Source organism: Lepus europaeus, chromosome 5 (assembly GCF_033115175.1).
Source record: "Lepus europaeus isolate LE1 chromosome 5, mLepTim1.pri, whole genome shotgun sequence".
NCBI lineage: Eukaryota > Metazoa > Chordata > Mammalia > Lagomorpha > Leporidae > Lepus > Lepus europaeus.
Window position 1 is genome coordinate 1,570,676 of NC_084831.1, and position 26,371 is coordinate 1,597,046.

The 26,371-nt window shown below is 69.9% G+C and overlaps 1 protein-coding gene across 6 annotated transcripts in view; it reads right to left on the reverse strand.

Moving 5' to 3' along the window:
• The window catches only part of MEGF6 (multiple EGF like domains 6), a 36,733-nt gene extending 11,210 nt beyond the window's left edge, over positions 1 to 25,523 (reverse strand). For 3 of the 6 annotated variants that reach the window (XM_062190321.1, XM_062190324.1, XM_062190319.1), the window contains exons 1-11: positions 16,834 to 17,138; positions 11,387 to 11,509; positions 5,877 to 6,002; positions 5,518 to 5,640; positions 4,779 to 4,901; positions 4,474 to 4,611; positions 2,655 to 2,774; positions 2,117 to 2,239; positions 1,623 to 1,790; positions 1,385 to 1,516; positions 641 to 769 (exon numbers count right to left, since the gene is read on the reverse strand). In XM_062190321.1, coding sequence (XP_062046305.1) covers positions 641 to 769; positions 1,385 to 1,516; positions 1,623 to 1,790; positions 2,117 to 2,239; positions 2,655 to 2,774; positions 4,474 to 4,611; positions 4,779 to 4,901; positions 5,518 to 5,640; positions 5,877 to 6,002; positions 11,387 to 11,509; positions 16,834 to 17,002 — 1,474 coding nt within the window. In that variant the 5' untranslated portion in view covers positions 17,003 to 17,138. Of the gene's footprint in view, positions 1 to 640; positions 770 to 1,384; positions 1,517 to 1,622; positions 1,791 to 2,116; positions 2,240 to 2,654; positions 2,775 to 4,473; positions 4,612 to 4,778; positions 4,902 to 5,517; positions 5,641 to 5,876; positions 6,003 to 11,386; positions 11,510 to 16,833; positions 17,140 to 25,460 lie in introns of those variants that run through there. The other 3 variants (XM_062190325.1, XM_062190322.1, XM_062190320.1) reach the window with 3 other exon arrangements.
• Positions 25,524 to 26,371: the final 848 nt, after the last annotated feature.

The following is a 26,371-nucleotide window of genomic DNA, read 5'->3' on the forward strand; positions in this document are numbered from 1 at the left end:
GACAGGCTCTGCTGACTGCTGCCCTGACACAGCAGCTGTGTTCCCCGGCCACATGGCAGACAGCTCTGACCCTGACCCCTGGACTCAGCAGCACCATCCATCACAATCCCCGCCCGCAAATCCCTGCCAGTCCCACAACCGCCCTTGAATGCTCCCAGGGCCGGGGAGCTCACTGCCTCACCAAGGGGCCATTCCAAACATAGCTCCACCCCTACCCTAGGTGGGCCCTGGGAGGATGAGAAACAGCGAGAGGCCCCTGCCTCTCCCCACTAGGGCCTCGCTCCCTCTCAGACGCGACCCAAGGCCTCCCACACAGGACCAGGAGAGCAGGGGCCAGGAAGGAGGGGTGAGGAGGGAGGAGTGAGGAGGGCAGGGGTGAGGAGGGAGGGTGAGGTGAGCAGGGGTAAGGTGGGCTGGGGGCCGGCCAGGAGGACAGTGGCGAAGAGGGAAGGGCAAGGGGGGCCCAGATGAGGAGGGGGAGATGAGGAGGGAGGGCTGAGGGGCATGGGGTGAGGAGGGAGGGGTGAGGAGGGAGGGGCGAGGAGGGAGGAGCAGGAGGCAGGGAGTCTGAGCCAAGCTTGCCGCTGCTCTCCCTGCTCCCCCCCACCCCGACCCCCGGCACAGCAGGGGCTGCACGCACCATCCTCGCAGTGGGCTCCGCTGACCCCCGGCGGGCAGTGGCAGGCGCCCGTCACGGGGTCGCAGGTCCCGCCGTTGTGGCAGCTGCAGGAGGAGCTGCAGTTCTTCCCGAAGGTGCCCGGAGGACAAGCTGGGGGCGGCCAGGCACAGGTCAGCGGGCAGCAGGACGGGCCCACGCCCCACCCCTCGGAGACACCCCGCCCCCGGAGGGAGGGTAGCCCCGGCCTTGGGAGGGTCCTGGTGAGCCCGGCCCCGCCCCCTACCCTCCCCCCCGCCCCCAGAGGGCCGCCCCGGCCTTGGGAGGGTCCAGGTGAGCCCGGCCCCGCCCCACCCCGCCCCAGCCTTGAGAGGGTCCCAGCCCCGCCTCGCCCCGCCCCCAAAGGGCCGCCCTGGCCTTGAGAGGGTCCAGGTGAGCCCAGCTCCGCCCCCTACCCCCCCCCCCGCGCCCCCGGAGGGAGGGCAGCCCCGGCCTTGGGAGGGTCCTGGTGAGCCCGGCCCCGCCCCCTACCCTCCCCTCCCCCCGCCCCCAGAGGGCCGCCCCGGCCTTGGGAGGGTCCAGGTGAGCCTGGCCCCGCCCCCTACCCTCCCCTCCCCCCGCCCCCAGAGGGCTGCCCCGGCCTTGGGAGGGTCCAGGTGAGCCTGGCCCCGCCCCACCCCACCCCGCCTGGGCCTTGAGAGGGTCCGGCCCCGCCCCGCCCCACCCCAGCCTTGAGGGGGCCCCGGCCCCGCCCGCCCGCAGCCTCACTCTCGTTGCAGACCAGCCCGGTCCAGCCCTCGGGGCAGTCGCAGCCGCGCAGGCCCGGGAGGCAGGTGGCCCCGTGGCTGCAGTCCTCGCAGGTCAAGCTGCAATCGGGGCCGAAGGAGTCGCCCAGGCAGACTGGGGGCAGACCGCGAGGGGCTCAGGAGCGGGCCGGCCCGGGAGGCCGCCGGCGGGCAGGGCGGGCAGGGCGGGCTGGCCCCAGCCGTCGCGGGCCGCCACTCACCGAACTTCTCCGCCAGGGTGTGCTCGCCCCACAGCTCGGCCTCCTCCTCGGCGCCCGCGTAGTCGTCTTGGAACAGCTGCAGCAGCTCGTCCGCCAGCCCCGCGACGTGGGGCAGGGGTCGCACCAAGGGCAGCCGGCCATCCAGGTCCAGCCCGGCCTCCTCCAGGGCTGGGGAGGGGCACAGAGGCCCTGAGCTGGCCACCAGCTCCCCGCCCAGGCTGGAGGCGGCCCAGCCCCCACGGCCCTCACCCACCTCCACCTCCCGCCTCCTCGGCCCATGCCCAGGGACTGGGCACCCCCGCCCTGCTGACCCTAGTCTCAGAACAGAGAAAGCTCCCACAGCAGGTGGCTGGAGCTGGGCGGTCAGCAAGCTCAGAGGAGGGGGACAGGGCGCCCTGGCAGGGGCTGGCCAGCCTTGTGTGGGGTACGGGGGCTACTGGAGCAGACCCCAAGGAGGCCGGGACACAGGGCTCCGGGGGGCAGGGGCCGCTCACGGGTGCAGCCTCTGCGGTCCTCGTCCAGCTGGAAGCCAGCCTCGCAGGAGCACCGGAAGGAGCCGGCCAGGTTGGCACAGTGCTGCTCACAGCCACCACGGCCGGTGACGCATTCGTCCACGTCTGTAGGCAGAGCCGGGCCACTGGGCCTGCGCTGGGGTCCCCGCCTGCCCTGCCCCCCACTGGGCTGGACTGAGGCCTGGACGGCCACTGGGGGTGAGCAGCACCTCTTCCTAAGCCCACCCTCCTGCCGCATGGCCTGTCTGTCCATCCCCTTGACCCCAGGGTCAGCACACCTGCGACACCCCTGGAGGGAACCAGGCTGAGAGGAGCTGGCCAGAGAGCAGCCATGACCACACGAAGGGAGTGGACAGATCAGTGCAGCTCTGGACACAGCAGGCACGCGACCAGTGCCCAGAGGTGGACCAGGGGGCAGGCCGGCCCCTTGTCCCCTCCAGGGGACCAGGGCCAACCTGTGTCCTCCCTAGGGTGGCCCTGCTCCCCTGGCCCAGCTGCCCGCCAGCTAGGCAGGGCTCACCCTCACAGCTGCAGCCATCAGAGCCGAGCCGGTAGCCGGCGTAGCAGCCACACTCGTACCCGCCGGGGCTGTTGGTGCACACCTGCTGGCAGCACGGGGAGGCGGCACAGTCGTCGATGTCTGGGGGCACACAGCAAGCGCCGCTGACACACGTGTCCTCCCCGGGCCCACGCCACCCACACACAAACCCACATATGCTCGTGCAAAGTGTACCACAGCAACACAGGCACACACCTGCACACACACACCTGTACACACACACCCATACACACCTGCACACACACCTGAACACATACCTACACACACCTGTACACACACCTGCACACACCTGTACACACACACCTGCACACACACCTGCAGTCACACACACCTGAACACACACCTACACACACCTGAACATACACACACCTGAACATACACAAACCTGTACACACACACCTGTACACACACACCTGTACACACACACCTGCACAGTCACGTGCACCCACTCACATTGTCACAGCCCCCCCTCCCCACAGTCCTGCTCCTGCACACGCAGACTACGAACACAGGGCACACACACAGCCTGCTGTGGACAAGAGGGACAATCGGGGCCCCTGAGCCTCAGGGTCTCCCCCAGGAAGGACCCTCGAAGGCCACGGCATCTCGGTCCTCCTCCCAGGGCACCAGTCCTCCTCCCTGGACCCTGGCCCTCCTCCCTGGATACCAGTCCCTCTCCCTGGACACCGGCCCTCCTCCCCGGACCCCGGCCCTCCTCCCCGGACCCCAGCCCTCCTCCCCGGATACCGGTCCCCCTCCCCGGACACTGGTCCTCCTCCCTGGACCCCGGCCCTCCTCCCTGGATACCAGTCCCTCTCCCTGGACACCGGCCCTCCTCCCCGGACCCCAGCCCTCCTCCCCGGATACCGGTCCCCCTCCCCGGATACCGGTCCCCCTCCCCGGACACTGGTCCTCCTCCCTGGACCCCGGCCCTCCTCCCTGGACCCCGGCCCTCCTCCCTGGACACCGGCCCCCCTCCCTGGACCCCGGCCCTCCTCCCCGGATACCGGTCCCCCTCCCTGGACCCCGGCCCTCCTCCCTGGATACCAGTCCCTCTCCCTGGACACCGGCCCTCCTCCCCGGACCCCAGCCCTCCTCCCCGGATACCGGTCCCCCTCCCCGGACACTGGTCCTCCTCCCTGGACCCCGGCCCTCCTTCCTGGACCCCGGCCCTCCTCCCTGGACCCCGGCCCTCCTCCCTGGACACCGGCCCCCCTCCCTGGACCCCGGCCCTCCTCCCAGGACCCCAGCTCTCCTCCCTGGACACCAGTCCCCCTCCCCGGACACTGGTCCTCCTCCCTGGACCCCGGCCCTCCTCCCTGGACCCCAGCCCTCCTCCCCAGACACCGGTCCTCCTCCCTGGACCCCGGTTCTCCTCCCCGGACTCCGGCCCTCCTCCCTGGACCCCGGCCCTCCTCCCCAGACACTGGCCCTCCTCCCTGGACCCCGGTTCTCCTCCCCAGACACCGGTCCCCCTCCCTGGACACTGGTCCTCCTCCCCAGACACCGGCCCTCCTCCCTGGACCCCGGTTCTCCTCCCCGGACACCGGCCCTCCTCCCCGGACACTGGTCCTCCTCCCAGGACAGCAGGCCCTGCAGCAGGTGCTGGCGCGGGGCCGGAAAGGGCGCTGACAGGGCTGAGGGGTGCCCGGGGCTGACGCCAGCCCCAGTCTCCTGGGTTCAGGAGCAGGAGGGGCTTCCAGGGCACCGCACCCAATCAGCCCCCAGTGACTCCCAGGTCTGGGTGCGGCCGGGCAGCCTGGCAGGTAGCGCCTCTCACCGACGCAGGTCTTCTGGTCCTGGTCCAGCTCGTAGCCCCGGGGGCAGGTGCACAGTGGCCCTGCGCTGCTGTGGCTGCAGCCGTGGGAGCAGCCGCCGTTGCCGGTCTCACAGCTGTTCACGATCTCCATCTCGATCCCTGCACAACACGGCGTGGGCGGGGTTTGCAGGGCCCCACCCTCCCTGCCTCTGACAAGCAAGCTCCACCCCCTGGCCAAGGAAGCCTGTGGGATCCCAGGGAATTGTGCTGCTGCCCCCGGGGAACCCCTGCCCTGGACCTGGCCCCACTGCCCGCTGCCCACTCACGGTAGCACTGCCGGCCGTCAGCTCCCAGCTCGTAGCCTGCGTGGCACACACACTTAAAGGACCCTGCGGTGTTGAGGCAGCCGTGCGCACACCGGGCCAGCCCGGAGGCACACTCGTCCACGTCTGCAAGGGAAAGACCAAGTGGAGGGGGCGGGGAGGTGGGCGGAGCCTCCGGCCGACCCCACCACGCCGTCATCCTTCTCCCCGTCTGTGGCCACGGGCACAGCGGTCAGGACCCAGTCTGCTGTGCAGGCGACCGCTCCAGCCATGCCCCCTGCGGAGTCCGAGGGGCCACCTGGCTGGGCGCCGGGGGACGGACCACGCTTCAGACACCGGAAGTCCCTGGGGCTGGGGGTGGAACCCCCGAAGCTGCTCGTCCCAGCCCTGCCCGTGAGATGGGCAGGGCCCCCAGGGATGGTCACAGAGCGGGCGGGGCAGCCGAGGCGGCAGAAAGTTCTAGAAGCATCAGCCACTGAGCCCTGACTCTGATACTGACCCCCGGGTCCTCCACCCCCTGGCTGGACGCTGTCCTGTCTCCTAACCAGAGGCTTCCTTAGGCTGCACGGGGACACTCGGACACAGAACCTGGGACCTTGCTCACCCGAGCAGCCTTGTGTGCCCCCGTCCCTGCCCCGCAGAGCCCCCCCCAGGGGTGGCGCCCGCCCAGCAGGATGCGCTGGGGCGGCCCCAGTCAGCTCTTGGCAGCTGGCCCGGGGCAGGGCGGCGGGGGCGTCCCTACCTTCACAGGCCTTGCGGTCCGCGGCCAGCTGGTAGCCCGCGTGGCACGCACAGTGCGCGAGGCCCCGGAACACCCGGCACGTGTGCATACAGCCGCCGTTCCCGTCCGCACACGGGCTTCTCCCTGCCGTCACGGTCCCCGGAGGAGGAGGGGTTACAGAGGGAGGTGGGATGGGGCTCAGGGGTTCAGGGCACGCGTGTGAGGGACGGAGACGCCCGCCGTCCCCGCATCCTGAACCCCCCCAGGTGCACGGTCCGGGGCCCAGCCTGGCGGTCAAGCCCCACCCCCGACCTCTCCGGAGCTCCGGCAGGCCCGTCCAGCCCCGGCCCCCCGCTCCGCGTGCTGCTGGAGACACTCACGGACGCAGCGCCTCCCGTCCTGCTGGAGCTGGAACTCGGGCCAGCACTGGCAGCGGTGCCGCGTGGCCGTGAGCTGGACGCACTGGTGCTGGCAGCCGCCGTTGCCCAGGGCACAGGAGTTGAGGGCTGGGGAGCAGACAGGAGCTTGGTCTGTGCTGGAGGCTGGCCCGGCTGGTGCTGGCCCCTGCCCCGGCGCCAGTGGGAGCGCGGACGGCACAGGCGCCCCCGGGACTCCCCGGCCACTGGGAACCCCGCTGTTTCCCATCTCCAAGAAGGAGAGGCCCTGGGAGAAGACACCGCTCCCCCCCCCCCCCCACGGCTGACGGGCCGGGTTCTGCTTTCATGGCCACCTCCCTGGAGGAGGCGGCTCTACGTACACGGTCTTGGTCCTCAAGCCAGGGCAAGGGGCCAGTGTGACACTGCCAGGGTGGCCACCATGGTCCCCATCTCCCGAGGGACCCTCGCAGGCCTGGCCAGCCCGCACACCTGACCACGTGATGGACGTGGGCACCAGGGGAGACCACGGGCCGGCTCAGACCCCTCAGTGCCCAGGGGAGCCTGAGTCCCCAGGGCTGGACCACAGCTGTGCCCACGGCCGGTCCAGGAGGTGGGAGGGGCGCTGGGCCCGGCTGGGAGCCCAGGTGGGCGCTGGGCCCGCACCAGAGCAGCAGGCGGCTTCTTGGAAGGAACCCTGGCTATGACGGTCTCCGGCAATCTCCATGTGGTTAGAGAGGGGAGGGGGAGTGCGAGCTGGGGGGCAGGGCACAAACGCGCGTGCCCAGGGAGATGAGCCCGGAGCCCTGTGGGGCAGACCGACCTCCATAACTAAAGTGCCACAGCCCCAGGGCAGGGCGGGGGGACGTGGTCATCCCCCGTGGGCGGCTGGCTCGGCCCAGGCTTGGAGGAAACGCTCGCCACTCGGGCCGGCAGGCACCACGGAGGGGCCGGCGCTCCGGGGCCAGGTTCCTGGCAGCAGTGGGAGCGCGTGAGCCGCTGTGGAGCGCAGAGAAGCCTGGGCTGTCGCCAAGGGCAAGGATCCCTGAACACAAGCTCGTCCAAAACCCCAGCCCTGCCCGCCTGCCACGTGGGGCGTCGGGGGCCAAGCCAGCGCACTGCAGCTGGGGCACTTGGTGTCCCGGCCACCCGGCCCTGGCTGGGGCAGACCCGAGGGAGCCCATCAGCTTCTGAGCCCCTCCCCAGGCACTGCCCCCAACGCCGCACTGACCCTCCAGGCCACGCGGAAGCCCACCTGACTCGCAGCCCGGCCGGCCTCACCTGCTGCGCCTGCCCAGCCCGGCCCTCCCTGTGGAGGCTGCCACGGGCCCCGGCCGGCCCCACATTCCTGGGGGCTCTGTTTATTTGTGTTCACCACACCAACTGCATCCCGGCCGGCTCAGGACGCGTAATGGGAACCAGAAGCCCTTCCTGGCAGGGCCGGGCAGGCAGGGCTGCGGAGCGCGGGGCCAAGGAGCAGGCTGGGCCGGCCCCGCGGGGTCCAGGACACAGGGCGCCGTGGCGGGGCTGGAAGGAAGGGGTTTCCCCAAGGGCTTCCCCCAAAAGGCACAACCCCCGGGCTGGCCCAGGGACGAGGCTGCCGGGGCAGAGGGTGGGCTGGGGGCGACCAGGAAGGGGTCTGGGCTGCCCACACCCTGCAGAGCCATCTGCTCGGGCCACGCAGCGGGCACATTCCAGGGAGCCCAGCCAGGGTCAGCCGCACAGGCCCACGGATTTCCCGAATCCCGGAAGGCTGCAGGAGCTGGGTGGCACAGAGATGTTTCCAGGCTCAGCTGGGGGACACACATCCCGGGGCCCCCTACCCGGGGCCATGGTATCCCGCCTGGTCACAGCCCAGCCAGCCAAGGAGACGAGGCCTGGAGGTTTGGCGCCCCCTGGGGGCCAGCACCCTGCTCTGTCCTCGACACGCAGCCCTCAGCTGCCTCCTGGGGACAGCGTGTGGTCACCAAGCAGGCGCCACCACAGCCCCACGTTCCCTCACGTCTGTGACGCCACACGGGGCGAGGGCCTGCGGGGCAGTGGTCAGCAGGCCTGCTGGGGGCGTGGCTTGGGCCGTCCTGCCCAGGGCCCAACGCTGCCGTCTGTTTGACTTCCAGGTGAGACAGCTGACCACACTTGGGGCGCCTGGAACTCCCCAAGTTCTTAGGCCAGAGCCCTCCCCGGCCCTCGCTGTGGCTGTGCCTGGAGACAGGGTCCACACGGACACAGCCGAGGTTAAAGGCGCTTACACGCGTGCGGCCCTGACCCCGTGGGACTGCCCTGATGAGAAGACACACAGCACTCAAGCTCCTCGCTCTCACAGCCGGCCCTCACCGCGGACAAGCTGGCCGGCACCTGCCCTGCGACCCCCGGCCTCCAGAGCGGCGAGCAGATCAACTGGCGCCGGCGAAGCTGCCCGGTCTGGGTGCCTGGCGGTGGCAGCCCGAGCAGGCTGACAACCCTGACTGTCCCATGTCAAACGCCAGGTAGGCCAGGTCCCCCCGCCGCAGCCGGGCTCCTGCAGTCTACAGAGCTTGGCTGCAACTCCACCTCCTGCCAGCAGAGGTCTCTGCTGCTGGGACACCCGTCCCCCCTCAGTGGGAGGCCTGGGCGCTCAGTGGGAATGGGGGCCTCCTGACTGCCTGCTCACTCCCCGCTCCTGCAGGTGCACAGCTCCCGACAGGTGGCACTGTGCCCGCACCCGGGACTTGGGGCTTGAGCCAAAGCCACCCCAGTGCCAGGCATCAGGTGCTATCCAGAGCGTCTGGTTTGTCCACCGGGGCCGTGGTCCCCAGGCCGGGCCCACAGGCAGCAGGGCTCACACCGGGGCCCACAGCGGCCCTGCCCACCCACGGAGCCCAGCCAGGGTCCCTGAAGCAGCTGTAGCCCGTCTCGGATTGGGAGGGGACGGAAATCCCGCCAGGGCCTCCGTGGCTTTGCAGGGACGAGCTGTGCCGGTGAGCCCGGCGGGCTGCAGAGCCTCGGGGTGGGCGGCCCCCCAGGGCCTCCCCTCTAACAAGGAGCTGAGGGGGCCGTTTCGAGCCCCCCGAGCCTCCTCTGCGTCTTCCAGCTCCTCCAGGGCCCTTGGGCTGGCACTGCCTCGACCGCTGTCCCCCCACGCCCCGGCTCCTGGGGACGGCGGCTGTGGCCCCGGGCGCCCTCCCCACACCCCCACCCGCAGTTCCACGGCTCCTTCGAGGCCCAAGGCCGGGAGAGAGCACACAGGGGATCCAGCAGGCTGGGAGGCTCTGCGGCAGCTGGCCACCAGCTGCACCACCTGCCGCACAGCTGGCCACGGGGCGCGCTCCCACGGGACTGCCTCCTGTTAGCATCTGCTAAGGATCCGTGCGGTCTGGGCACAGAGGGTGCTGCTGTGACCCAGCCCCAGCCCACGCCCCGCACCCTGCGACCCGGGGTGGGAGGTAGACGGAGGGCTGCGGGGGTGGGGCGCCACACTTCCCAGGGGTGGGCATCCAGGCCCAACCTCAGAGCCCTGGCATGGACCGGGCAGTGACTCTGGGGGTTGCAGCCAAGCTGGGACAGGACCCCCCGCAACAGGGAACCCTGACCCACCCCCCAGTCCTGGGTCTGCCCGGGGCCACTGCAGCCAAGGGCGGGTCGCTTTGGCTCCACATCCCCGAGCCTCCTAGGGAGGAGCCCCCACGTCCATCACAGCCACTTCGAAGCCCCACAGAGAGGGCTGTGGACACGGGCCCACGCTGGCCACTCCCAATGCCGATGCACCGAGCATGCCACCCACAGCACAAGGAGTCCCACGGCAGAGTGGGAGGCCACCAGGGACCGGGGACAAGCAGGGACAAAACGCCCCTGGGAGCCCCGGAGGGGGGACTGCGGGGTGGTGCCAGGCAGGGGCGGCCAGGGGACAGGGCTGATTCCGCCACAGATCCCAGCCGCCCCCAGGGACTTCTGGGGAGAGAAGGGTGCTTCCCCAGTGCCCCTCGGCCAGACCCTGGGGGGCTCCGGTCACCAGGGCGGTGCTAGCCAGTCGGAGGGTGAGATGGCATGGGGATCCCTCTCAGCAGACAAATGACTGGCGGTGGCAGCAGAGTGACAGCCCCAGGTCACCGGGTGCGTGAGGCCCGCACGGGCAGCACACAGGTGCGTCTCACAGGTGCTGCCCAGGCGCAGCAGGAGCGGGCCCAGCACCGAGAAGGCCGTGGAAGTCCCTGGGGCTCCCCCTGCTCCTGTGGGGTGCACAGCGCCAGGGCTGATGCTGGAGGGGCTTCCAGGACCACCCCGGGGGCCCTGGCAACCTGACCTGACAAGCGCCACCAGCCCAGCCTTCTGGGGCCCGAGTGTGCCGCTCCTGGGAGCCCGGGGAGGGGCTCCACACAGCACTGGGCGGGCACCAGGCCAAGGCCACCCCTGCCGGGCTTCCTGAGGCCAGCAGCTCAGGCTAGCCCAGCACTCAAGGCTAGCCCCAGCAGCCACTCCCGTCTGCACGCCATTTACAGATCTGCCCTGGTCCTGGGCCCGTCTGGGGGCCTCAGTGCAGGCCACGGGGGGCACATGGACGGTTCTGATGGATTCCTGGGAGCCGCTGCCCCGCTCACCTCGGGGGCCTTCTCCACCTGGGCCAGCCCAGGAGAGCCCAAGGCCACGGCCACAGGACGGTCCTTGCAGGGGGCTCAAGGTTAAAGAGCCCCCCCACAGGCTCCCAGGCGCCCCCTGCAGGCAGCAGGCTGGGCCACAGCCCTGAAGGCTGGCTCCTCCTAAGGAGCATCTCAGCATTCCTGCATCTGTTTCTAGTTTGCGCCCCCCCCGCCCCGGGACATGTGAGTGTGGGCTGGCGGCCCCCCCACCCCAGCCCGGGCTGGCGGGCCGCCGGGCCCCATGAGCAGGGACCAGGACGAGGCTGCTCGGAGCCGCCTGTGGCCACTCCAGTCGCCGCAGTGGAGAGAAGGGGCGGCCCACCCCCACCTCCCAGAGCCTCTCAGGCTGGACGGCAGGGTCAGCCCTGTCCCCGAGCCAGCCAGGGGCAGGGGCACTGCAAACGGGACAGCTGCCGGCCTCCCCCCACCCTGGATTCTGGGGTGCAGCCCCTCCCCCAGCCCTGCTCCTGGCCTCGGGGACCCATGCAGTCCCTCCCCCTGCCCTCCATGGTAACCAGGCCACCGTCCGCACGGCGAAGACTGTGCAGAGATGGAGGGTCACGTCCTGCTTCCCAGCTGCCCCTCTGCCCCGGCTCCTGGGGGTGGCACCGTCAGGCCAGGGCGCCTGCTGACCGCTGCAGATGGCCCGAGCCTCACAGTGTGGCCACAGGGCGTGTGTGGCCCAGCTCAAGGTCGGGTCCTTCCTGCCTGGGCCTCGGCTTCCTCACCTGCAGGGGGCGCTGTCGTGCCTTCCCAGGCACAGCTACCAGCCAGGGAGCCAAGGCCACCCAGAACGACGGGCCCCAGGGAGAGCCCATCGGGCGTCGCAGCCCAGGGCACGGGGACCTGACCCCCCCCCCCCCAGATGTGAGCAGGCCGGGCGGGCACCTGCAGGACACTCACCCAGGCAGGTCCTGCCGTCCGTGTGGAGCCGGAAGCCGGGCTTGCACTCGCAGAGGTAGGAGCCTGGGGTGTTCACGCACCTGTGCTGGCAGCCCCCATTGTGCGCGAGGCACTCGTCCACGTCTGGGTGGGAACGGGGAGAGGGTGAGTAACGACGAGCGCCCCCCAGGGCTGGTTCCTCCCACCCTGGTCGGCTGGGCAGGAGCAGCAGCTGGCAGCACGGTGGGGAGAGGCCCGGCTCCTGGACCCAGGTACACGGTGCGCGGCCCACAGCCAGGAATTCCCATCTCTACTCCGCCACCTCCCGGTGCCTTTCAGACTGAACCAGGGGACAGAGCCAGAGGCTCGGGGCCGTGCCGGCCACTCTGCTGGGGCCAAGAGTCCAGGAGGAGACGACCCTGCCCAGGCTGAAGAATGGGGTACCCCCGGAACCTCAGAACGTGCCCTGTCTGGAGACTGGGTCTTTGCAGACACGGCCATGCTGGACGGGGGGGGGGGACCCCACGGCCAGTGTCCTGAGGGGTCACAGTGAAGACCAGGCACAAGAGGGAGCCGGGCGGCCAGGAGCCAGGCATTGTCGGAACCACAGAAGCCAGGAAGGGCCAGGAAGGACCCTCCCCACGGCTTCCGGGGGCAGAGGGTCCCGTAGGCGCTCTGAGCTCAGATTCTGGCCCCCAGACTGCGAGGGAAGAAACTTCTGTTGTCTGAAGCCCCACCCCCACCCTGCTCTGTCACAGCAACCCCAGGGGACTCTGGCCGGGGGGGTCCGCTGGGGACCCCGGGCCGGGGAGTGACCCACAGCCCTCCCGCCCCTCCTCGGGGCTCAGCTACACCGCAGCTCCCTCTCCCTGCAGAGCCCACCCAAGGCGGGGGGCAGGGGCAGAGGAGGGAGGGCGAGGGCCACCTGATATCCAAGGGGGCTCACGTGTGGGGTCTCCGTCCCCCACAGAGGACAAAGCAGACACCGGCCACAGGCGGCGGAAGCAGCCCAAGGCCACGGCCAGCCTGCAGATGCCCCCGTCCGCCCCGGCTCACCCCCTGCCCTCACAGCCCTGCACCCCAAGTGCTCTGAGAAGGCAGGCTGGAAGGAAGGGGGGGAGGCACAGGGACTGGCGGCTGGGGGGCCCTGGGCGGAGCCGGGCACTCCACTCCCACAGAGTCCCTCCCTCCGTGACCACACGACCGCCTGCAGGCTCAGTCACAGCAAAGCGCCGGCCGGAAGCAGCGGAAGCAGCGGGGCCAGGGCAGAGGCCCCTGGAGACGCTCCTGAGGCTGAAGGGCCTGGACAGCTTCCAGGGACCCCTCCCCAGGGCCGGAGACCCCTCCCCACCTCCTGCAGGAAGGTAGCACGCAGCCAGAGGCAAGTCTTCCTCGGACACCTATGTGTGCGGCCCCAGGTGGGCCCCTCCCAGCCGGCTGGGGAGACCCACGGAGGGGGAGGGCAGGGGCTGCACTGGTCCCCAGGGACCCTAAGGTGAGCATTCCAGCACTGCTCTCCTGGGAGGGGCTGGGGCCTCGGGGTGCCTTGAAACACCAGCCTGGGTGCACTGGGGGGCAGCCCTCCCTGGGCCACGGAGGCCGAGGATGACCCTCAGAGAGGCCGCGATGACGCGGACCCACCTGCCCAGGGGCCACAGCGAGGCGGGAAGGAGGCCGCCCTCGGGCAGGGAGAGAGGTGACCACAGGCCACGGCTGTCACTCAGGCCGGTAGCACCTCAGGCTGCCAGCCTCAGCGGCCAGCAGGAACAGTGAGAAGGCGCCGGCGTCTCTGTGGGACGCCTGCCATCAGCCTGGAGGTGTGTGGCTGGGGCCCAAGGCCACGGCTGTGGTGCAGGCCCTGACTGCTGGCTGTGCCTTGGTGGGGACGCTGGGGGTGGGGCTGGGGGCGTGGTTTCTGCTCAGAGCAAACCCTAGGACTTCCAGAGCCAGGCCCCTGCCCAGGGAGGGGTCTCTGCTTGGGACTGCCAGGGTCATCTGGTCCATTCACAGGCCATGTCCACTCTGAGGAGACCCTGGGGTCCCTTCAAGCCTAGAGCTGCCTCCGACAAAAGGCTGCCAGCAAGACCAGGAGCGCCGCGGAGCCACGGCGTCACCGTCCCGGCACTCAGCAAGGGGCTGCGGCGACGGCGGAAAGAACGTGAACACCAACACTCGGACCCCAGAGCCGGCGTCGTGGGCTGAGCTGTCCGCTTAGGGGCCCCAGAGCCGGCGTCGTGGGCTGAGCTGTCCGCTTAGGGACCCCAGAGCCGGCGTCGTGGGCTGAACTGTCCTCTTAGGGACCCCACAGCCGGCGTCGTGGGCTGAGCTGTCCGCTTAGGGGCCCCAGAGCCGGCATCGTGGGCTGAGCTGTCCTCTTAGGGACCCCAGAGCCGGCGTCGTGGGCTGAACTGTCCTCTTAGGGGCCCCAGAGCCGGCGTCGTGGGCTGAGCCGCCACCTGTGACACCAGCATCCCCGGTGGGCGCCTGAGCCCCAGCTGCTCCACTTCCCATCCAGCTCCCAGCTGATACGCCTGGGAAAGCAGCGGAAGATGGCCCAGGTGCTGGGGCCCCTGCACCCATGTGGGGGGCCCAGAAGAAGCTCCTGGCTCCTGGCTTCAGCCTGGTCCAGCCCCTGGCCATTGTGGCCATCTGAGCAGTGACCAGCAAATGAAGATCTCTCTCCCTTTCTTTGTAACTCTACCTTTTAAGCAAATAAAATAAGTCTATAAAAAAGAGGCCCCCAACAACCCAATGAAACCAGGAGACAGAGGGCCCAGGGTACAGTGAGGGTCTCAGGACCCGGCTGGACAGGGCAGGTTGACAGCACCCAAGGAGGGGGCCCAAAGGGGCGCTCGGGTCCCCGACACAGCGTGGGGCATGGAACACAGTGCAGGGCATGGCAGGTGCATGGTGAGAGCTGACGGTTCCATAGGGCCCCTCACCATCAGCTAACTGCAGCTAGGGGACCTGGGCTCCGAAGGCAGGGACGCCGAGCTGTCCTCTGAGCCCTGGCCGGCCCCGAGGTGGGTCCTCCACAGCTCCCAGGCCAGACAGGGCGGGGGGGAGGCAGCACAGCCCATGCTCAGCCACACCCCTGGTGCTTGGAGGAGCTGTGGCCCTCAGGCCGGCCAAGGAGCCGTGCTCACTCTGCAAAGAACCCTGGGGGAAGGTGGGGGGGCTGGCATGTGGTGGCCCTGACAGTCACAGAGCTGTCCCTGCTCACGCCGGTCTCGGCCAAGCCGCCAGCCCTCCTGCAGCCCAGAGCAAGCACCCAGACCCCAGCATCCCCCTCCCCTCCCCAAGGCTCAGCCCAGTGTCTCCCAGCCCCACTGCCTCTAGAACACACAGGCCCTGGCCAGCCGACCTCCCGCTCTGCGAACGAGGCCCTGTGGGCGGAGAAACAGCCCAGAGCGGTTGCCTGGCCCTGTCCACTGCTCCCTCCGGGGCCCACCTGGTGGCAGAACTGAGCTGTTCTCCGATGGCTCCAAGGACCCCCGCAGGCGCCGTGCCTGTGGCTGTGGTCACGGGCGGGCGGCCCCGGGCTCAGCGGCCTTCAAGGACGGCTGAACAACGCGCCCCGAGGATGCCCACAGCCTCCCCCTGGACGCGCCCCAGCCAAACGGCGGCTGCAGACGGGGTCACAGCACAGCTCTGGAGATGCCAGGTTACCGTGGTGTCCCCGGGAGGGCACAGGGTCAGCCCAAGACCTTAGGGGCCGAGAACACAGAAGGGTGAGGACCCAGCAGAGGTCAGGGGGCACGCATGCTGCTGGCTTTGAGGACAGAAGGGGGCCACGGGCCCAGGAACGTGGCAGCCCCTGCAAGGGGGCAGCAAGGTGTGGACCCCTCTCGGAGCCCCCGGGAAACCCGTCCCGAGGACGCCCACAGCAGGTGCTGTGGCTCTAAGCCACGAAGTGTGTGGCCACCATTACAGCGGCCACGGAAACGGGCCCAGGGCACATCCGGGCGGCAGCAAGGGCCCAGAGGCTCACTCCCGAGCAAGGGGTCCTTGGTCCTGCGTCCCCTGGGGGACTGGTCATGGCCAGGCTCGCAGGAGCCACCTGCCTCCCCCACCTCCACAGCTGTGCACCCTCCAGCCACACAGCACTGAGTGGGACCCGTGCCCCACACCAGCCCAACGGCACATCCCACAAACACCAGGAGCCAACACCCGCCCGTGCCAGGGACGAGCCCATCCGCTGCCCAATCTCCAGGCCCAGCCCACAACCCCGGGGCAGCCCAGGGAGACGTACGGGGCAGCCATCCCGTCCCCTGGTCCCAGTGCCTGGGGGCTCAGGCAGCCTCGAGCCAGATGGCCTCACTGTGCCAGCAGGGGCCGGTTCCCTGGGAGCCTGGAGAGACCTGCCGTGTCTGTCCAGCCACAGGAGCCCAAGAGGCCTTCCACCAACCGTCACTGTGTCCTCCCGGCAACGCTCACCGGGGTAGCTGGGCGAGGCCGGGCTGCCGCCACACAGCCACTGCTGCAGGAACCACCTAATGCAAGCCTGTTTGGGACTGCCGGCACTTCCAGGAAACGCGGGGCCCTCGGAGACCTCGCCAGCCAGCGCTTCCCCGGGGCGGCCACCAAGTTCAGAGTCCTGCCTTGTCCCCAGACGCGCAGGGAGCACACGTGATCACCCACAACCCTGCCAGGAGCAGGGCAGGGCGGGGACTCAGCGCGTCCAAGCCAGCCACGCCCAGCCCCAGACCTCCGGATGCTCCACATTTGGTGTCACCAGTGGTGGGGTGACAGGCTGGGCTGGCCTGGCTCTCCTAGTGGGAGGACGGCCAGGGGAGGCGGGCAGCCTCGGCCACACCCCAGGGCCTGCAGCTCAGGGCTCCACGTGCCCTCCAGGCGGAGAGCCGGGCGGTCTCCAAGGAGCCACAGGCGGGAACACCTCTGGCCGCCTACTGCCCCCAGCCCATGATGCGGGTGATGGCTCCCGGGGAGCTGCACACACCACATGCCCCACCCACTCCTGATGGTGCCCAGCTCCAGGCCCTGCAGGGGCCCCAGGTCAGGCTGCTGGGCTCCCGGCGACCCGCAGACCACTTACTGTGGAGCCTGCAAGCTGGGGAGGGAGCCGGCAGAAGACCACACCATACACAGCCCCCAGGGATCCTGGAGAGGGAGACCACACCACACACAGCCCCCAGGGACCCTCGAGAGGGAGACCACAGCATACACAGCCCCCAGGGATCCTCGAGAGAGAGACCCACTCTCCGCCGCTGCCCTCCTGTGGATGCCCCCAGCTGTGGGTGCAGAGGAGGGGGCACCCCTGGGCTGCCCAAGGACAAAGGCAAGGGGGTTTCTCCTCCCTCGAGCCCAGTGACCTTCTGCTGTGGGCAGGCCAGCTGGCCTGCTGGGTCCCTGCCGTGCAAACTTTCAGAAGAGCTGAGAGGGCCTGGCACGAGGCAGGCACCCTGGTCCCGCCCGCCCCCGCCCCCGCCCCGCCCGCCGGTGCCCACCTGGCCTCTGGTCACCGGCGCTCACGGGGTAGCCCGGCTGGCCCAGGTGGCACGGATAGCAGCCCCTCCAGAGGTAGCGGTAGTGCGTGCCCGCGACCCGCGCCAGGCCCCCCAGCAGCCCGAGGCACCACAGCGCGGCCAGCCCGCCCCGACCCCGGGACGCCTCCATGGCCCGCCGGCCGCGTAGGGGGCAGGAGCGCTGTGCCGAGCCGGCAGCCGGGCTCAGCCCTCTGGCTGGGGGCTCAGCGCTCTGCACTTCGGGGTCCCGGCGGCCACGCACTCTCCGCCGCTCCAATCCGCTCGGCTGGGCGCCGCTGGGAGCAGCTCCGGCCCCCTGGCGCCCCGCCCCTCGTCTTTAAGCTCTCAGCTTTCCCCCCGCCCCCCGCAGGTAACAGCCAAATCCCAGTCTGCCCGAGGGGGCCGCCTGGCCCCGCCCCGTCGCCCCAGGGGGCCGTCCTGTCCCAACCCCCCTGGCCCTGGCCCCGCCCCGCCGCCCGCAGGGGGCCGCGCTGGCCCGGCCAACACCCGCCCCGTGCATTCCTGCGTGCTGCTCACAGAGGAGACCCAGACAGACCCGCGTACAAACGCAGGCACAGCCAAGGACACGCGTGCACAGGCAGACCCGAGCGTGCAAACACGCACGCAGGACGCCCGCAGAGACACGCACCAACACGCTTGCAGCGCCAGCACGGAAAAGCAAGAAGGGAAGAGAGCCACCCCCGCGGGGCCAGGGGGCCCCCGCAAGGAGGCTGACAGGGCAGGACCCTCCAGAAGTGGTGAGGAGGCCACAGCAGCAAAGCGGGGTCCCTGGGGGTGAAGACGCCCCACCTCCAGTCCATGTCTGGGGGGCCCTCCATGGACCAGGGCCAGCACCCGGGGGAGCCCCCGTGCCCCAACACAAGCAGGCAGGGCGGCGGGCTGGTGAGCAGGAACCCTGGCCCAGGAGCAGCCACTGGCACAGGTGGCAGACCACAAAGGCCATGGAGGCGCTAAACCCTGGCCTTCATGTTGGTCAAGGGAGCAGCCCGAGGCCCCGCCCGCCCCTGGGTCCCCACTTCACCTGCAACCCTGCGTCTCACACTTTCAAAGAGAGAGGGTCTGGGATTCCATGCCTCAGAGACCCCTGAACCCTGACCCTCTTTGAACCCTCTGTCCCTGAGGGTGGCCAGGCTCCCTCCGCCCTCTCCGTCCCCAGAGCTGTGCCCAGGTGCCTTCCCAGGGGCTCCCCGAGGCATGGCCGGTGTCTCCTCTCTGAAGGCTGCAGGTGGGCAGTGGCACAAGGCCACGTGAGTGTGGCCACACGGCGGCCAGACAGCAAGGGGCATCTGTTGTTCTTGGGGGGCTGCCAGGCCGCGGGCGGCGGGGAATCCAGGTGGTCCAGGGGAGAGCGAGCCCACCAGGAAGCAGTCGCCACCTCTTAGCAGGAGGCCTCAGCCTGCAGAAGGGGCTCACCTGCCACTCACGTGGCTCCTCGGAACCCAGCCCGGGCCTAGAGGGGGCATAAACAGCTGGAGCCCTGGAGAGAGGCAGCCTCGCCCAGCCCAGCACCATTGCACCTCGCCTGGTCCTGCCTCCAACCCAGGGGCCAGCCCAGCACCCTCCCCGGCGCCCCCTCCCCGCCCCGGGGCCTGTCTGGGGCCTTTGCATCGGCTCCTGCCTCCTGGGTGAGCCCCCTCTCCTGTCCTCCCACACCCAGACAGCCTCCAGACCCCGAGAGCTCCATAAATCTCCCCTCAGACCAGCTGTCAGCGGCTGCTTGAACTGCGCCCTCCCGGCCGTTTATTATCTCAGGGTGCACGGCATCTGCCGACGGCGGGCGGGCAGGCAGGAGCTGGCAGAGACTGGGGGTCCCGCCCCATGCTCACACCGGGGCCTGTTCCAGGACCAGGCCCGGGGAGGAGGAAGAACTCGGCCCAGGAGACAGAAGACCCCACCTTGGCCTCCCACACTGTCTGCCGTCCTGGGAGAGGGCTCCTGCCTGTCGTCTGTCTGGGGACAGAGTGGCCTTGGACAGGCTCTGGAGGGGAGGGCAGGTGCCGGGGTCCGCCCACCGGCTGAGATGCCACCTCCAGAGCTGAGCGAGCACTGCCCCCCACCCCCGGCTGCGCCTCGGGCAGGGGCGGAAGCTGAGCCTCCCCGGAGCCCAGGCTGCAACGCTGGCGCGTGGACCCGGGACATTAGGTCAAACAGACTCTCAAATCCATTTCACCTGCTTCTCCATCCTCAGAGTGGTGAGGGCAGGATGTGGTGACCCGAGGGGCTCCCCTGGGCGGCTCCCAGGCTGACCTGAGGGGAGCCACGGTCTGTAGCACGGGTTGACAGCACCGCCGTCCCACGGACCAAGTGCTGAGGAGCCGACGGCAGCAGCGGCTGGACCGGGAGCCTGCCCACACACGGCCAGGCCTGTCGCTGAGGCCAAGCTTAGCACCCCTTCCAGTGCCCCTACTGACTCCCAGGGAGAGGCCACCTCGCACCCGCGGTACGGTTCGAGGTCCTGAAGGCATCCTGGGTGTGGCCAGGCCGGCCCTCCCAGGAGCAGCCCTGCCCTGTCCCCTCCCAGCCTCAGCTACCCACAGCTGGGGCCCAGCCCTTGGGGCTGACCTGGACTACGTGCTGCGCTGGCCTGAGCGAGGCCCACTCACCCCCACATCCATCCTGGGCAGGGGTCAGCAGATGTGGGCCTTGGCCCCTGGACAAGTCTCCTCTGCAGGTGGCCAGGGGCCTGGAGCTACCGGACATGCCTGGTCAGAAAGGACGGCAGGGCCGGGGTCACGGCCACTGAGCTGTGGACACCAGGGAGGCAGGGGGCACAGGCAGGTGTTGGGAGCTCACAGGGCCACGCCCCTCCCCTCAGCAGACCCTGGGGGCTGCCCCAGCTTTACCCACTCCCAGGGGCCCTCCTCAGCCCACACCAGGTCCCTCCAGCCCTGCGTCCCCCCCCCCCCCGCCTCTGTTCCCTGCCCCTCGCAGAGAGGCCCACGATTCAACCCGGGCGCGGGGTTTCCCACCTGGGTCGCCCTGGGTCCTGCACCTGCCTCTCCCACGGCCTCACGGAGCTGCTGTCCAGAGCAGCAGTAACCTGCCCGGAACCACCCGGAGAGGACCGCAGCCCAAATCCTAGCCTCCCGGGGCGAAGGGCCTGGGGGTGCTCCCACTCACCGCCCCCGGCGCTGGCAGTGCCACCCCGAAGAGGTGCCACGGGCTGCCGGCCAGCACAGGGGCTTGGACACGGCCCTGGGCCCTGAGTCACAGCAGCACCGGCTTCGTTCCCGCCTCTGCCAACCTCTGGGGCTCTGCCCACCCTGAGCCTCGGCGCCCGCCGGCTTCCAGGCATCCCCCGCCTCCCGTGAGATGCTAATCAAAGAGCTAACCGGGATCACCTCTGTAAAGTCCCCCAGGTGGGCCCCCGCCCCAGGGCCAGCCGCCTCCCCCGTGGCTGCCCCCGTACCCGGCCCATCCTTGTGTGTGTGCCCACTGTAGCCAGGACCAGCTCTGGGCGCTGCGATGCCCCCAGCCAGCCAGAGCGTACGTCCCAGCCCCTGAGCCGGCACAATCCCCTGTGGCTCTCGCGGTGTGGATGGCTCTGGACGCCTCATCTCCCTGGGCCGGGCAGCCCGGATAGCACCCACATCCGCCCGGGGCCCCGGCGGCCGCCGAGCACACGCAGGCGGCCGTGGGGTCTGGAAGCTGTTTGGGAAAAGCTTTCCTGACGCAGAGCCGCGCTGGGCGTCCCCGCCGCGGAATGTCTGAGTGTCAGCAGGAAGGAGCCGCCCGCCACCCCCCGCCCCACCCTCCCGCTCCAGCTCTCCGCTCCAAGCTGGCAGCCGGCGGCTCCCTGGCCACAACCCTGGCTGAGCGAGGGCCCAATGCCACCCCAAATGCCACTTCTTCCCCGCGGCGTGGGCCTGTCCCACCAGTGGCCTCTGAGCCAGGCTCTGGGGCAGGACTCTGGGAGCAGCTGGAGCCAGGGGGCTGAACAGTGGCCAGCTGATCCCATGGCTCAGACACCCACGCCGTGAAGCCCTCCATGATGTCCCGTGGTTCAGGCACCTGAGCTTGTGCCCCTCCATCCCCATGCAGGGGGAGACCCAAGCGGGGTAGGAGACCCCTGACCCTCCCCCGGGTCCCCAGGGGCTAAGGCACAGGTTGGGGGGCCTCCCAGGGGGACCCCAGTGCACCTCCCAGCAGGGGTGGGGAGAGGGGGAGAGAAGGCCCAGAGGCTGCCTCCCCTGGGCAGGCAGCCCTCACCCTCTCCCAGGGGCCAGGTGCCTGGTGTTGGCCAGTGACACCGGGACAGAGGGCGCCCGGCTCGTTCCCAGTGGAAGGCTGAAGAGCGTGCGGGAGGTTCTGCCCCAGGCCACCCCGGCACTCGGCCAGCGGGGCTCCACGGACTCAGGGGCCGGGAGGGCGTGGGGAAGGTGAGGGCGTGGTTTCCGTGAACGGGCCACCCCCTGGAGGGGCTCTGCCTGGATAACGCAGGGCAGGGTGGTGGAGGTGGCTGGGCAGGGCCAGGGCTGGAGGCAGGCAAAGCCGTGTGGGAGCCAGGAAGGTGCCAGGAGGCTGAGGCTACCCTTCGGCACAGCTGAACGAGGGGCACAGGCCTCTCGACCCCCCTGGCCACCCACCCCACCACGGGGGACCTGCGGAGCCCAGCTGGGAGCAGGAAGCAGCGCGCAGCCCGGGGTCACACAGCCAGCCTCTCCACGGAGAAGCCCAGAACCAGCTTCCAGAACCTTCTCCCAGGGTTTATTTCAGGAGCATAAAGCACAGGGCCCCCACCACGGGGGCCTGGCTTGGGCACCCCCAAGTCCTTCCAGCGCCTGTCTCATGGTAAACCCATTACCGGCCCCCACCCGGCACCCGCGCCAAGGGCAGGGAAATCTAAACCACGCGAGTGCCGAGAGTCCAGCCACCACTCCCGGCTGGCGCGGCGCACACTGGGGAGTCCTCCCCTCCTGCAGACCCAGGCCCCCGGAAAACCCAAGAAGGGGCGGACGCCGGACGGCATGGGGGCATCGGACCCTCAGTGCAGCACCGGGCGCCAGGCCTGAGCTGTCCCTGGGAGACACCCCGTGAGCCAGCCCTGGGGCTGTGTCTGGGTGCACGGGTGCCTGCCCAGCCTCGCCCAGGCCCTGAGTGCCAAGGAAGCACCCAGGAGGTGAGGCCGGCCCCACCCTGGGGCCCAGGCTCTCCCCGGGGACATCAGAGCGGCCAGAGGATGGGCACACGACGCCCCCAGGTCGCACACGGCACCCAGAGAAGGTGAGGGGAAGCGGCCGGAGGAGCTGGCCTGAGCGGCCCTCAGACGCGACAGCTGCAGGACAGACGGGCTCTGGGAGGTTTGCTCTCAGGGCAAGGAGGCGACAGAGGGGATTTGGCTGAAGCGGATGCCCTGCACAGAAAAAGCCGGGGCTGGCCCACAGCAGGCACCGGCAGTCAATGGCCGAACATCCCCGGGACACTTCCCAGCGACCCACCGGCCTGGGGCCCCTCTGCTGTCCTCCATCCAAAACACGGGTGAGCGTGTTCGCAGGATGCCGGGCTCAGAGGGGCGGCGGCCAGCACTTAACCCGCCTCCAACGGTGCCTGAGCAGCTAGCGGGCCTGGCTTCGGCCCCTCCTGCTTCTGGAGCCCCCGATGCTGCCTTGGCCCACTTGCAAGGTCCTTCTAAGCCACCGCAAGGCCCCAGGGCCCCAAGGCCTCCCGCCCATGTGCTGCAGAAGCCGGCATGGGGCAGCCGTGTCCACGTAACACGCAGAGACGCGATCGGGGGACCTCCAGGGCTTCCCCAGGCCTGCGTGTCCCCCCGCCAAGGTACTCAGGCCCCACAGGCAGCCAGGGACCTTTCCACAGCTTCCCCCCGGGAGGAAGTGGAGCCCTCCCCTCCATGTTCCCAGGAAGCCTCCGCCCCCCACCCCCAGAAGTAGGGAGAAACAAGGGCTCAGCAGATCCGGTGAGGGGCTCGGGGCCGGGATCCCCTTCCCAGGGGTTCCTGGGAGAGGGCCTGGGTGTGGCCGGGAAGGCGGCCCCCAGAGCTGCTGGGTGCACGGCGCAGCCCTTGTTACAAACTGGAGGAGCCGAAAACACCAGGGAGAAGCTACAGGCCCCGGGAGCGCCCAGGTGGGAGTGGAGCTGCTGACGGAAGGGGCCGGGTGGACCGGGTGTCAGTAGGGGATGGGGGAGGGGAAGGGGTGCAGGAGAGGGCAGGGAGAGGCAGAGGCCTGCCCTCGGGGACCCTAACTGCGCACTGCAGTCCCCACGCCCGGGGGACACACAGGCCACACCCATCTTCCCGGGCACTGGGTGCCACTGCTGTCCCCCCACATCTGGGAAGCAGCGTCAGGGTTGGGCCGAGGAGGAGACGGGAGTCAGGACGTCCTTGTCCCTGTCCCCTGCCCGGGACGCCCCGCTCAGTGCTGGAAGCTTCGCGACCTGCATCACCGGCTAACAGGGACTGTCCTGCCCACAGGCGGCTGCCCCAGGCGGCCCTGCTCCCAGGGGTACTGGGGTCCACTGCTCAGGTGCACCCACTTCCTCTGCTGAGCCCCAAGGCCCCGCATGTGCCGACTCAGGACCCAGGGCTCCAAGCCCAGTGCCCAGCTCTGTCCTGCCCTTCACCTGAACCGACAGATGGACGTCCGGACTGCAGCCACGTAGGGGCTACAGGCTGCCCGGCTTGGGCTGGCCTCCGTGAAACCGCCCTGGTGTCCTGGACGTGGGGAGGTCAGGGCAGCCCGTGGCACAGGCCCCGTGTCCTTCTGTCCTGGGGCCGCATGCGCAAGCTCGTTATGATCCTGCCTTGGCCGTAACTAAGAATGCGCCGGCCAGGACCTGCTGGCCAGGGAAGTGACAGCTTTTGCCTCGAGCAGCGCCAAGGCAGGTGGCCTCGGGCCACTGACGCCTGCTCGGAGTGTCCTGTGGGAGTGTCCTCACCCACAGCCAGGGCACGGGCAGCCCGGGGGACGCCGGCCAGGGAGGCCAGGATTCTAAGTTCCTGCCTGGGCCCTAGACAGGCTTGGAGCTTGAGGCTGGACAGGCCCCGCCCCCAGGGCGGCCAAGCAGCTGGGTGCAGGGCTCAGGGGTGCCACACACAGTCACTCTGCACCTAATGGCTCTGGACTCCCACACTCCCCTGGGGGTGACCACGCACACAACACTGCTGCTCCCTGGGCCTTGTCCCTGAGCTCTGGCACAGCAGGGAGGGGCAGGGGTGCCCAGGCCCCCGGCTGGAGCCAGGAAGGCTCTCCCGGTCACCACCTTGCTCTGGCCTGGTGAGCAGGGTCCTTGAGGCGGAGGCACCAGCACAGCTGCTGGGCAGGGGAAGCGGGCACGGCCCCAGCATGCAGGTCCCAGAGCCTCGGGACACCTGCCCTGGCCCGGGGCCGAGGCCCCGGCAGCTGCTCCTGCCCCTCCTCCGCCAGCTGGCCTGGGTCAGCCGCCAGTCAGCCCTGGGCTTCCTCTCCGGCGGCTGTCACTTCCCACATTCTTGCCTCCCCCTCCGGACAGCAAAGGCCTGGCAGCCGCTCAGACACGGAGGTCGAGTGGGTGTGAGACCCAGCCGAGGCCGTCACAGCCCAGGGCATCCGGGCTCCCTGGGAACAGCGGGGCCGGGCGACGCCGGCTCGCCCACCTTGCAGCACTTCCCTCTGCTCCTGGGAAAGGTCGCGCCCCAGTCGGCTCAGCTCGCAAGCCCGGGCCCACGGGGTCTGCCCAGGTCTCGGGCAGACACCCATTGAAGACCCCAGCCCCACCCCGGCAGCCCCCAGGAATATACCCACTTCCCCCAGAGAAAGGCCCTGGAAGGGGTGGACACAGCTGGGGAGGGGGCAGCAGGGCGGACGTGCACCCAGGGTGGGAGGTCACCGGCTCACGTGTCCGCCGCGTCCGTTTCTCAGAATGGGATGTCCTGAACGTGGGGATGGGGCCCGCGTCACAGCGGGGAATGCTTAGGGGACTGAACTCTGAGAGAGAAGGTGAGGAGGCACAAGTGGGAGGGTCTTGGCCCTTGCCTGGAGACCGGCCGGGGTCCCCGGGCGTGGACGAGGGGTCCTGGTTGCAGGCTCCTGGGAGCAGAGAGGCTGCAGAGCTAAGCCAGGGAAGAGGATGGGGGCCCGAGGCCAAGGCAGGACACAGCCCGGCCGGGGCGCAGCTCTTCTCTCCATCTGAGGCCCGGCCGAAGCTGGGCGGGCGGGGCACCTGTCGCAGGTGCGCTGCTGCCCACAGGGGCCCGGCTGCTTCCCCTGGACCCTCAGAGCCCCCAAGAGCTGTGAGTATCTCAGAGCAGGAGAGCCAGGTTCTCACGCAAGGCCACACAGTCAGCAGCAAACCCATCCTGGCTGACTCCGAGGTCTGCCCTGGCGTGGCCACTCCAGGGCCGAGCCCACACAGGAGCTCCGCGGCAGAGCCCGCATTGCTGGTCCCCTCCACAGAGGGTCTGAGAGCAGGACTGGCACCAGCAGGCGTCCAGCCGGCTTGGGAAATGCACCTGCTCCGACTGCCCAGCCCCCTGGGTGGACCCTGCTCTGGGACACGAGACACAGACGGCGGCCTGGCGATGCTGCCGGGCGCAGGCCAGCGTGGAGGGGTTCGTAGGCCGGTTCATCACTCAGAGCCGTCTCTGCACTCACCCCACAATCCAGCGGCACTGGCCGCCTTGCCCATGAGCAAAGCCTCCGTCTCCCCTGCTCAGCGCCCTGCGGTTCCTTCACTGGATCGCTAGCCAGGGGAGCGGGGCTGGCCGGGACAGAAGAGGCACAGCAGGCTCCTGGCTGTCGGCACAGCCCCCTCGGCCATGTGGTGACTCGCAGCCCCAGCCATCCCAAACACGCGGCGCTGGGGGCAACAGACTCCCAGGGGGCCGGGGCCAGGGAAGGGGCAGGCAACGCTGGGATGCAGGATCTGGGGCCAGACCCGGCCGAGGCACCGTCCACGCCCCCCTCGTGGTCCTTAGGGACCCCCCGCCCCCACCCCGATCGAGAGACTCCAGCACCAGGAATGCAGGGCGAGGCCCAGCCCCACCTGTGGACAGACGCTGTGCTGGCCTCGCCATCCCCTCTGCCCAGGTCAGCAGCCCCAGCACACACGTCACCAGGCCCCCACCCACCCAGGAGCAGCTCCCGCCCCACGCCTTCCCTTACGGAAGCAGGGGCCTGGAGGGTGGCGGCTCTGCCTTCTGGAGCCCACCCCCCCCCCCAGACCTCGTGATGGGGCCCCTGTCCCCCCCACACCAGGCTCTGAGAAACGTGGATGGCGGAGCCACAGGTTTAACCCACCTCACCCCAACATCACAGAAGGCAGCTGGCATAGGCCTGGGCTCGCAGCCCTGCCCAGGGCTCCCGTCTGCCTCTCTGAAGGTGCTGTCGGGCCTGCAGCCTGGCTCAGCACAGGGACCCCCAGGGCCTCTCTGCTGGCTGCCACAGCCTGGCTGAGTCCAGCTCCTCCCACCAGGGCCCCCAACACGGCCATGGCTGCCCGGTCCAGGAGACAGCAAGAGCCCCAGCCCCACCTGTCCAGGGGTTGCGTGGACACTGCAGGGAAG